General features: G+C 41.9%; 1 protein-coding gene across 1 annotated transcript in view; it reads right to left on the reverse strand.

The window, feature by feature from the left end:
• Nucleotides 1–330: 330 nt before the first annotated feature.
• LOC146869217 (interferon-induced 35 kDa protein homolog) overlaps nt 331–12957 on the reverse strand; it is a 211855-nt gene continuing 199228 nt past the window's right edge. The window contains exon 10 of the mRNA XM_085644035.1: nt 331–3318. Coding sequence (XP_085500161.1) covers nt 3127–3318 — 192 coding nt within the window. The 3' untranslated portion in view covers nt 331–3126. The remainder of the gene's footprint in view (nt 3319–12957) is intronic.

A 12957-nucleotide genomic window follows, 5' to 3' on the forward strand; every position in this document is an offset into this window, starting at 1 on the left:
GACAAACTGTGAGGCCGCCACCTCCCCACGCAGTTCCCAGGTATCTACTCCGTTGTCAAAGAAAGAAATACAATGTTCAGTGAATAACTAAATAAATAACCCTCTTTTGAAATGCTGCCGAGTGTTTTCGCTGACTCAAAATAATTACATTATTTGCATATCGTCTTTGCTTTACCTCTGAACAAGTCTCTAAAGATCACTACAATCGGGGAGTTACCTTTGAATTTGCACCCGAAAGTGAGATTAACACGTCCCCAATCCTCAGATTGGTGTGGCCCTTAATGATAAGTTCCTGCAGTTCGTAAATGAAAACCACATACTGCTACTGGTGGGATCACTAGGCTCTTAAAAGAGCTTTTTATTAGTGTTCAATGATTTGTTTCACATAAAGTATGAGAGTAGTGCCTCTTCACAAACACCGTAAGGATCTATACAACACCAGTTTCTAATTACGGCGTATCAGGACGCATCCATACAATTCAAACTCTTTTATTACATGCACTTAATGCAGGTGGGGAAGGCAAGAACAGGCTTTCAAATAGATACAAGAGTATGAAACAAGCTTCTGTTTTGACTGGGCAATACATGGGGGTGTGAATCTTTGTCCACCCTGATTATTGTCAACAACACTTTGAATATCACTTGCAAATCACTTCCACGAACACCATCCTTCCTCCTCAGTTTTCACCGAAGAGTGTTTCCACAAATGCTTCCTCTGCTGCCAACCACAACAAATCTGCAACTACAGCATGTTTAAACCAAAATACATGAATTGACAATCCCATGACTCAAGAGCAATATCTGCAATAGACTAAATCAAACCAAGAAGTAGTACGATGGATTATAATTTTCCTCTTGATTGTTTTGACTCATGGTGACTATCAGATGTACAGTCCAGGCGCTCAAATCATTTCAAAGTTATCCTTAAAATGACTTAGTACAAATAAGCTGACAATGTAATGGAAGAGCTTAGGGCATAAGAAACAATTGTCCCCAAGGAAACGCCACAGGGAAGAACGCTAAACTTAGTGCTCATGAAATAAAGTATGGACCATGGCTTAGCAAATGCCACAATATTTATATTGGCTTAACATAAGAAGGTTCAATTGTGTAGGGCAGACACTGCCATACTTGATAAAATAATTAGTGATTAAATATACACACACACAAGGTGCTACACAATCTAGCTAGATTGTTATTAACATAAAATAGAGCCACAGAAACTCTATATAGTTTAGTCCAAAACATATCCTATAGCCAGTCTTACTATGAGAAAGCTGTTGACATTTCGACTAATTGGGAAAACAACCATTAGGTCTCTTCATCGCAAAACCATCTAGCTAAAGAAAAAATGATGACATAACCCAGGAGCTCAATGGTCCAAATGATCAAACTCACTGAGAGCAGGTCAACAAAAAGTAGCCAAACTCCAGTATCCCAATCACGAATACGATCACAGAGCAAAATGTCCCAAATCTCCCAGCACTGGATGCAGCATGGATCATAAATCAGTCTGTGCTGTCAAATTCAATCCCTTGTCAAAGTGATTGGAAAAGAAATTGGACTCTGCACTCAACCCCTGGCTTTTTACTCATGACTTTCACAGTGCTTTGTTTCATAACAGCTACACGTGCACCTTGCCTCAAAACCTGCCTCAAAACCTGACATTATTTAGTAAGGCCCCAACACCATTCCTAGGCAACAAAATGGCTCCTTCTCTACCTTTCTTAAAAGTACAACACCATTTGTTATTTGGTAATGGCCATAAGGCATCTGAAATGTATCTACAGCCTTTGCTCTTAACTTGGTACCACTGCCACACCTGGACTGTGTTCTTCTTCTACAACTTAGGACTCTTCTGTGTATCAACTTTGTCCCCAGGCGTTGGCTGCTCTAAAATCTGGTCAATAACAGCATTCCTCCAATTAATCACACCAGTTCCAATTTTTGTTTCAGTGAATCAAAACAACTACAAGCCCCACAGCACAATCCTTAGTTGTTTGTGTAGCTCTGCGCCCATGTATGAACTGTTTTTTCTCATGTACGCCCTAGACCGATTTAAGGTATTTGCAGAAACCATAAGGCCCATATTAAAAGTTGGACATTCCCATAAGGCCCTCATTAGAATCACAAGTCCAAATCTCATACTGGGACACAAACTGAGCACTCAAGGTTTTGTGGATGAAAGATTATCGGCAGGTTGAAAAAAAGACAGTGAAAATATTGATGGTAAATATTGCACATTTTGCATCTGTGCACTGCTGAATGGTGGAAACATAAGCAATTAAGGTTTTATCCCCCATTCTTGAAGTCCAGAAATGGTGCTCCCACTAATTAACCCACCCCAGTATCACAAATTGTGCATGCAAAATTACAACAACAAATGTATGCCAGACTTAGAACGAAGACCTCAACAGGCTCTCTTGATACAATGCTAAGGAAGGAGGTAGGACCCTAAAGCAGATCGGCCAGTCTCATACAATTCTTCACTAGCAAGCAACATAAACAGCTATCAACACATTTATCTGGATGTCCTTATATCCGAATACATCCTGTTCTGTTCTGCAATCTCATTCTACTTCCATTGGCTATGGTGTAACTTCATACGAACATATTTACCATATCAATAAATGTAAGCAGTAAAGAAAACAGTAGACGTCACTGAAAGCCTCAACACCTTTTGTAGTAAACATGGTGAGGAGCTAAATTGAAATGTATTCCTGTGCTAGAGCCTACATTTTCCATCTGCATTATATTATATTTTCTGGTGAGTAGCCAAGTGGTGCTTAACACATGCACCTTTGTTGCTTGGTCAAAACCCAAAAGGTATGACACATGGCCTCACCTGAAATATACATACTCATTTTGTATACATTGCTTTTATATCCCTGGCAGCCAAATTACAGTAATTGTATTCTCAAGAGGAAAAATAACTACTAAGCTCCTTCCTTCATTTCAACATATTATTAGACTGAGAAAGCACATTCCTTTATTTCAACACATATTTAATAATCAAGGGATCTATGTTCATGTGTTGGTGAGCAGTTGTAGACTTGTTCATCTAAGACATAAGATTATCTTTTCTAGAAAGAGGGTTTGGCTCTCTGTCTTCGTGTGGAGCCAGTCCTACTCCACATCCTCTTCGAAGACTGCGATTGCGTCCTTGCCGAGGGGGACGTAATGTACAAGTTCCACCTCGCCCCCTCCATTGCTCCTCTTCTGGAAGTGGATCTCCAGCACATCCTGCAAGGCCTCCTCGTCCATGATGTCAGGGATGCCGGTCAGCAGCACTGTCTTTTGACAAATGGAATCTCGGAACTATCAGGAAGGAAGAAACAGTCAAGACGTTAAAATATAGCAATAAAGACAACCCTTTCTTCAATAGATGGAAAGGTTCCCAGAAGCCGAATGTACGCTCCAACTACAGCAGGTCTGTGCCCTTGTGAAATATCTTTTGTGGTTTCAAAATAGATCAGGAGTAAATACCCAACCCAGTTGTTTGTGACTTTGGAGAACAAAACCAAAACTTGTTGAAACCAGTTCGGAGGACCTTTGTTTTATTTCCCATTTATTTTCTCAATGAATGGCATTCACCAAGCTGACAAAATAAACTAGGAATGTCACCACTGACGTTCCACAAAGGAGGAGGCAGCAGCATAGATGGCAGGAAGTGCCACGGAATTTGTGTGCAAATAACGCCTGCATACACCTACTTCTTTCTACATTCCTGCTGTTTGCTTCGTGCTTGCTGCCTTTTCTGCCTTGATTCTGCTTTGTGTGCTGTGGAGGCTTTCCTGGTTTTACCGCTGCGCAGTGAAGGAGTTTGCTGGTCTCTTGACACCTTGGAAGATCACCAACAGGTAAGTGCAATGGGCTTTTGTAATAGAATTGCGCCCTAATATACTGATAGGCCATTTAATGCTGCGCGGGGGGGCGGGGGGCAGGGGGAAGAGGAGGGGAGTGGGAGGACATGAAGGGGGTTCGACAGTCGCGGAGGGTTGGAGGGGAAATGGAAGGGTCACGACGTGCCCATGCTTTTTTAGGTCTCGGGACCATCCGGTCTGCCGAAGGCAGAACCGGAAGTCGAGAGATTTAATGTTTTGGAGAAGAGGGGCTTGAACCCGCCCCTCTTCTCGCCTCTTCTCCATTGGCTGGCCTCTTGAATGCTGGCCATTGGAGAAGAGGTTTGTCTCTCCGATCAGGCCCCGTCCTTTTCGGATCGGGGGCGTGTTTTTTTCAGAAAGTCTAATTATCTCCTCCAGCCAATGGCTGGAGGAGAGAAAAGACAAACACGCCCCCGAATCCGAAAATGCCGCTGCCTTTCTCCGAGGCATTTCTTCTTGACCTCGGAGAAAGGCAGTGGTGTGCCTTTTGCTCTGCATTGTTCCTCTATTTGCTTGGCCGTAATCTTCAGACGATTTGTATTATTTGCATGTATTTGTGCCTTTTCGTGTTATATTTCAGAAGCAGCATCTAGATTTGTAAAGGGAGCGGTTGTTATGGTCCGATTGTGTTTTGAACAACACCATAAACGCGTGGGCATTTTTCTGACAATGCAGCTTAACGCTTTATAATCATCGTGTGCTACGAAGTAGAATTTTAACCAAACGTATAACCAGATTGTACTATGAGCCGCGGAATTAAAGCCGAATTGTAACTGGATGATTTGCTCATGTAAGGCAGGGTGCAGACCGAGCGAGCTATTTTTAGCTATGTCAGATGCCAGAGCATGCTCTCTTTCCAAATGGAGGCAGCTGCATTTTCATGTGCTCCTTCGAATCGAATATTCCATCGTGCCAAAAGCAGGCGTGGTGGACCTAAAGTATGTTTTCTGTGACAATCGGCTTTCATGCATCTAGAAACCCACGAGGGGGGCATTTTCTTCATTTAGCCTTCGTGGTTTTTTTTCCTCACGAGAGAACTGACTACATTACGTAGCACAGTGCTTACATTTTACCTTGTGGTTCAAGGACCGAGGTCGGCTATTTGTGCGTTTGCGTTGTGATCTCGGACACGATTGTAGGGAGCTGGTGCGTAAGATACGTTCCTATTTTTGGACAGTGGCGGTTTCCCTGCCTGCGATGAATGGCGTGCTGCGAAGGCGGCGTGCGGCTTTCGTGCTGGTGTGCTGCTTTAGTGCACGGTCTTTTTCTTTTGTGTGAGATTAACGGTCCTTTCAGCTGCCTCTCTTATTCAGAAGCAGCTAGAATTCGTGACAGTGTGCGAGTGGGCGGTGGTGGCGGCGGGGGTGTAGTGCTGAAATGGAATAGCGTCAGCGGGAGCCGTTCTTAGCGAAAACTCATGGCTCCTGTTAAGAAAGCACGCATGTTTTACCATCTCGGTAACTCCTAAAAACCTCGTCATGCGGTATATGATTTGGTAATACAGTGTTTTACAAACAAATTCATGCGATAAAGTACATCGCGTGGAGTCCTTTAACATCGTTGCTGAGTACCGCGCTGAAAATGTAAAACCCAGCCCTGTTGATACTACAGATCGTTTTAGGTTTTATGATCTAATTTGCAAAGTAGGTCTGTTTTGTTCGTTGGAAGAATACCAGTAAATGAACAAAACGTGTATTAATTCAATGGTCATTTGTCAGTATCACGAAAAGCTGCCATGTTTATACCATCTCGTAAACCCTGACAGAGGATTCGCTTTGCAAGGACAGCAAAAGCTAAAGCAATCATCCGTGGATGGCTAAATTGTATGCTTTATTCTTCTATATGTTCATGGCCAGACCTAACTTATCCTCGGAGATCCTACTTCCATTGGCCGCTGGTGCTTTAGAAGTGGTGGGACTTGGTACTTGCCCTGAACTCTGCCTAGTCAAGCAAGCAAGCCCACATTGCTCTTGTAAGAGGGGTTCGGAAAGGTTTGTCCCCTCCCCGCCCCCCCTCCAGCCCATTCACACGAATGCTTTGAAAAAATGGAAATGAATCACACAAACTGTGCTGTAGTTATACAGAACAATTTTCACCTAAATTTGCCCAAAGCCGGTAGGCTCAGAAAGAGCACCCATTAAATAGTAACTTTCATGGTGTGCCAAGTCAGTAAAGCCTCACGCTCCCCAGGGGTTCACCCAATTTATTTTAAAATATGCAGTAGGCCCCATTTGTCAATCACTTCGATGGTGTCCGGACCAGCATTTTATCATGGATGATCTCCCTCATACCATCGGTGCCCCCTTATGCCAATAGTTACATACAATATGACAGTACCAGAATTTACTACCTCAATATTCCATGTGCTAATATGCCAGCACCTCTCTTCCCAAGAGTGCCCCTTTATTCCACAAATTGGGTTCCTCCTGCCAATGCCAGCATTTTGCCACAGTTATCCCATATGCCAATAATTACTTCCAGTGTACCAGTGTTTTGCCATAGGATCCCCTAGTATACCAGCATTTTGCCACTAGTTTCCCTTAAGTCCAGAATTACATCTGATGCCAGTGCACATTGTCATGAGTATACTTTAAACTTTCCTGAGACACAAGTAAATACATGTCCATGGGTTATGTCAGTGGGCGTGGTTTTGGGAGTGAAAGTTCTATATTTTTTGTTCAGTGCTTGCTTCTGTAGTTTTGGTGCTTCGTGGCGCTGTAATGATGGGTATTGCTCTGCCTTCATAGGAGTCCAGGTATCCAACTTGATCCCTGTTCACATTACAACCTAGGCATTGCACGTCACTCAAAGATATCCCAGATGCACTCTAACTTCACTGGGCCTGTGGCCAGCCTCTGGCTCAGAGTGGGCTAATGTTCAACTTGGCCTCAAACAATGTAGAGCTGACGTCACACCGGGCGCTGAGAATGGACGGCCCGAATCTAGATTTGAACCTATGTACCTACATGTGGAAGGCTGAACTCCTTACTGACGACCAACTACCTGTAACCCACACAGCTTACAACTCAGACCTCGGCATGAGGGGAGCAAGCTGACCCTTTACATTGCAACGGTCTCGGCATTGTTAAAGTTAGAGCTATTGGAATTGCTCATGACATTAGTTTTGTTTATGTTTTTAAAACATGTAAAGAAACGGCATTGTTATTTACAATGTCAATAGCCTAATCTGTGTGTGGGTGCAAATGCAATAGGTCTCGCATTTGAGAGTGATTAAGCTATTGACATTGTAAATAACAATGCCGTTTCTTTAAATGTTTTAAAAACAAAAACATAAACAAAAATAATGTCATGAGCAATGCCAATAGCTCTAACTTTACCAATGCCGAGACCATTGCATTGTAAATGCTTGTTATTTCAAGGGAAACGTTGCCCCTTCTGGGAAGAGCTAACTGTCCCAGGAATGGGTTAATTGCTAGAGCGGATATGCTTCAGCTGCAGTGAGAGGCAGGGAGTCTCTGCTATGAAACCGAAAGCAAACGAACAGACAGTCTACAGTGGACTGTCTGTTCCTTCGTGTTCCCTTTCATGGCAGAGGAGACTCCCTGCCTACTACTGCAACTGAAATGACTGTCAGTCCCCATTTCTAAGTGCTTGGTGAAGTGGCATAACACAAAAAGATGTCCCCCCTGCAGAATGTGTGGAGGGGTCTCAGAGTTTCACATATGCTTATTGGTCTTGGGCTGAATGGGGCGCCCCCTGAATGGATGAGGGGCCCGTTGCGCCGCAGGATTTGCAGGGGCCTGTTTTACGCCCCAGATCTGGTGAAGTTAAGCTGCTTAGTCTGGGTGTATAATGTAGGTAGGGACTGTTCCATTTTCTGGATAGGAATGGGAAGCACTGAAGTTTACCTAACTTCCAGAGTGCGTTCATGAAAGCATTGGGGCAAAAAACTGAGATGGGCAAAGGATGAGCAAGATATAGTTAGAAAGAAAATGGGGAAGGAAATGGCCAAAGGTCAGCTGAGGGACATTTTGATGTCTGCTTGTTGAGTGAGTTAATCATTTCACCCCTTAAAGTGGTGGTCAAAAGAAGTGTGTCCATACAGGCTGACTGACAACCTATCATGGCCTGAAGCATAATCACTCAATGAATGAATGAATGAGTACATCTCCCATCAAAACTGAACAGTGAAAATACATGGACCTAAATCGGGTAGTGGGGATGCAGTGAAGCTGCTGAAAGAACCAAGTGCAGCGTACATTCCACCTTTACCTTGTTCTGGTTCACTCAGCAGGTGTAGTTGAAGGGCTGGAACATGGGGACAAGGTGTTTCCAAAGGGATGTTCTGTGTCATGACTACTTTTGTGGCAGTTAAATACTTTCAGGCAATTGTTTACAGTGACCTCAGGATCAGGACAGTCCATGCACTACTTCGACAAGGGCTCTTGGGAGGTACATGAGGCAAAGGCTGATGCAAGTATCCTGCAGGTGTTTGAAAGTACACCCGAAGGTTTTTAGTCCCAGAGAAAACTAAGCCCTCAGACCAGCAAACGAAAGCTTAGCTCATAATTCATGTGAAATGGTGGGTGAGTGGGTAAGTGAAGGGATGGGTGGATGACTGAGTGGATTAGTGAAAGGGTGAATGGGTGAATGAAAGGGTGAATGGATGGATAATGAAAGAGAGGATGAATGGGTGAGTGGGAGGATGGATGAGAGAAAAGGTAAATAGATGGAAGTATGGGTGGAAGGGTGGATAGATGGGTAAAAGGTTGGATGGATGAGTGAAAGGATGGATGGATGGATGGATGAGTGAAAGGGTGGATGATGTGCGAGTGAATGGGTGGATGGGTGGATGGGTGAAAGGGTAAATGGCTGGTTGGATGGACGAGTGTACAGATGATAGGGTGAAAGGGTATATGGAGTAATGGATGAGTGAAAGGAGGGATGGATGAGTTAAATGATGGATTGAAGGATATATGATGGAAAGGTTTGCAAATGGTTGAAAATGTGTGGCTATGGATGGGCACACAGATGGAAGGTCATGGTGAAATGAATGAATGGTTAAAGACTGAATGATGGATGAAAGAATGATTACACCTTGTAGCCCAATTATCTTAAGTACATTGACTTTCATATTTATATGACTCATTGTATTTATATAATGTGTGTGATGTAACGCACTCCGACACCCTGCCGTACATACTTGGGATGAATAGCACTATAAAAGAAATCAAATACACATGAAGGACGGTCTATGCGAAAATGAGGGGCACCATTGGAGGGTGGTAGCAAGGCCGGACTGGCTACACCGGGTATCAGGCATTTCCCTGGGAGGCTGGAAAGGTGGGGGCGGTTTTGTTACTGGGGATTGACACTGCAAAGTTCCTTGTATATCCAGCAGTTTTTAGGCAACAATGAAAGCCCCATCACTTATATTCAGGTGTGGTGCATATTTTTAGTACTTATAATTTGGTTAGTCCTAACAGTAGCCATCCCTTATTTGATGGTTACAAAAGAAAAGAATAACACAAACACACATGCATGGGTAGCTAACATTAAAGGAGATAGAGTAGCATTAGAAGCACCAGATGAGTCTAATACTAAAAGAGTTAGATGTACATCACACTGAGACAAATAATGACACTGCTTTAAATGTATTTCCAAAGTTATTAGTGCAATATGTGCACAATACGGAAGTTAGTGATTGTTATGTGTGTATGAAATTACCTGTATCGGTAGAAGAAGGTGTAGCATATCACCATATTCTATTAACCTATGGTATTTCTTGTAGTATTTTATCAAGTTTGTTTTATAGAAGAGGAAAGTTACAATATTATTATTCTAATATAGATGTGATTTTTTCTGAGGTTCCTATGTGAAAGAGCACCAACCCAGTTCTTAGTATTAAGGATGCACAGTTTATGGTAGAATATTTTCTAACTAAGAAAACAATAGATATAGCTGAAGCACACAAGCACAATCTAGCATGTAAATTACACAAAGAAGAAAAGATGTTTTTGAATTTAGTTGAGCAAAGGAGAGGGCTTCTGAACCGAAACCTCAAATACCTCAATGGGCTGAGAAAGAAGAAATGTATACAACTGGCAAGACTCATGCTGCTATATCCCTGGACTTTGAAAAGAAAGGGAAGATCTGCTTCCATTGATTAAAGACTGAATATAACAATGCATTTATTGGTTCCAGTGAATGTGAACATAATTTCTTAGTTATTGGGGGATGGGGACTAAAAGGTGGAACAGATCCAGTATTTCCCGGAGTTTATTACGTGTGTGGCAATAAAGCCTATTTCAGACTGCCTGACCATTGGTACGGGAGTTGCTATTTTGGAATAGTATTCCCAAACGTGTACCATGTGAAAAGAATCACTGGAAGCAATGAAGACGCAAAGGAACTAACACATACTAAGAGAGCTAGTTTCTCAGAAATAGTAGGTGATATATTTAGTGCATTGATACCTTCAGTGGGAGTAATTCTGAATTCACAAAAAATGTGTCAGCTATCAATAGTAGTTGATCGGTTATCAACTGTCACTGCAGGAGGATTTTTGATGATCAACACAGAAATGGTTGCAATTAGATCTATGGTTTTGCAAAATCGACTTGCTCTTGGCAAAAGAGGGCAGAGTCTGTAAAATGCTGAAAGCGCAACATTGTTGCACTTACATACCGGACAAAAGTGTTGAAATTGGAGGATATATTAAAAATATTACAAAATTGGAGGAAGATTTGAAACCACTTGTAGCTGACACTGTATGGAAACAATTAACAAATAGCATCACTACCATAGGGAGCTGGTTTTCTAACATAGGTAAGAGCATCATAGGTCAAATAATATTACCAATTTTGGGAATAACACTATTGGTCTTAGCAATAATGATATGGTTCAAATGTTGTAAGAAAAGAAAAAGATATGAAGTGAACGAAAAGGGAAAGAAAAGAAAATATGATGAAATACAATTAGAAGAAATGAAAGGAGATCTATATAAAAAGATGAAGAGTTTACAGTTCAATAACGAAAAAGAAGGAAATGGAAAGGTTGAAGAAGGAATTGTGTTAAAGTTGGCATCTGATTTGGTGGTGGGAAATTAGTGATGGCATAAAATGCCATAAGAGAGGGGATTGATGGAGCAAGGACTCGTATAAAAGAGACTTGCTTGGATGCAATCTTCTCAAAATAACTTGTAATACCATAATAATTGTGTTTGTGAATGCTAACATGCATTACAGTTTATACATTTAAGTTTAGGGGAAGCTTGCATATGTGTCGTAAAAACAAGTAACCCGAGTGTGACTTAAAATGGCTGCTAATGCAGAATTCTGTACTGCGCATGCGTCAACTACATCTACGTAGTAATGACGAGTCTTTGCTTGGAGGGAAATCTTTGCAGCTGCGTAATCGCTTTTAAGATGGCCGCTTGGAACTTACATGTTAAAGCGCATGCTTTTGCTGAAACTTAACCATGCAACTTTATTAAAATGCTAATGCGAAAGATTTTTATAAGTAAATGGAATTAGAGTAGAGATAGGTGGTATACAGTGAAATCATTTTATTTTGATTTTTAACATGTTTCTTTGACTCTTTCTATTTAGTTCGTATTTGGGCCTCAGAGCAATACTAAAGTCTATATGCCATGTGATACCCAACGAATGTGCACTCGTAATCCGTCAGGAACCATGATGATGTTCATGAATCTCAGCCAAGGCCACGATCGCAACATGTCCTGGGAAAGCAGAAGACATCCAGGATGATGAATGAGAAAATTATTAAATGTATACTTTTATTGATAAAAATGTGAAATGCGGGTGGGAAATAAAGCTTGGGAAAATAAATTTAAGGGGCGGGAAAACTGAACAATAGACTAAAAAAACAAATATTAAAACTTAGCATGGTGTGATGATCATCTCCCCTTTCCTGTCCAATCAGAATTAGTAGTTTCATAAATTTGAAACATTTTGGGGTGGTACATGCCATTAGAAGGGTATAATTGAGGTAGTTTAGTTAGTTAGTAAGCTGATGCTGCACTGCTCATGCTGCCGAGATGCTGAGAGACCGGGATGCTGTTCGAGAACTGAGCAAATATTGAAGAAGACTCGAATTGCAGACTGAGGGCCATATGTAGGTAATTTATATTTACCGATTCATAAATACCGAATTTTACCGATTCGGTATTTATGAATCGGTAAATAGAATGTAGGTAAACATTCGGTAATTATTACCGAATCGGTAATATTCGGTATTTATGAATCGGTATTTACCGATTCGGTAATAATGCATCCCTTCCAATTCTTTCCTATGGGCCTGGAGGCCCATAGGAATGAATGGGAAGCCATTCACTATTACCGATTAGGTAAATACCGAATCGGTAATAGGGGGAGCATATTCATGGGTGGCAGGGTGTCACATTGACACCCTGTTGCACCCCTGAATCGTGCATGTGTGCACATGTGGCGCACATACATGGCCTAAGGGCATGTATGTCTGCCACATGGCACTTTTCAAAAAGCACAAAATTGCTTTTTAAAGGTTTTCATTATTTACCATCAACTTGTAGTTGGTGGTAAATAACGAATCCAGAAACCAAAAATGCACTCACTTGAGTGCCCCCTACATTGGATTTCAGGATTCGGTAATTTACCGAATCGGTATTTTATCGATTTCTTAAAATTCCGATTCGGTAAATTACTGAATCCTGAAATCCAGCCACCTACATCTCAATTGCCTAAATACCGGTCAGTAACAGGATATTTACCGATTTTCGGCCGTTACCGACCGGTATTTAGGTACCTACATATGGCCCTGAGAGCCTAAACCCAGATTAATTAGTAGAAGATCGTGGAAGTATCGAGGAGGCACATAATAGAAGAAGATCGCAGAAGAATTGAGGAGGAAGATAGTGTCAGAAAAGGGGTGCGACGCAGGCGTCGTATCTAGAAGAGGCCATCTATCCTGTCCCTGAATCCTGTCCTGAACCTTTGTCACCTGATCTGTCGCAGGGGACCCTTTCCAGCTTCTTGGCCAAGGGGGTTGGTTTCCACACCATCCTAGGTAACTATAATTCTGTGTAGTATGTCATTGTATTGCTCTCTCTGTT

Source organism: Triturus cristatus, chromosome 1_1 (assembly GCF_964204655.1).
Source record: "Triturus cristatus chromosome 1_1, aTriCri1.1, whole genome shotgun sequence".
Taxonomy (NCBI): Eukaryota; Metazoa; Chordata; class Amphibia; order Caudata; family Salamandridae; genus Triturus; species Triturus cristatus.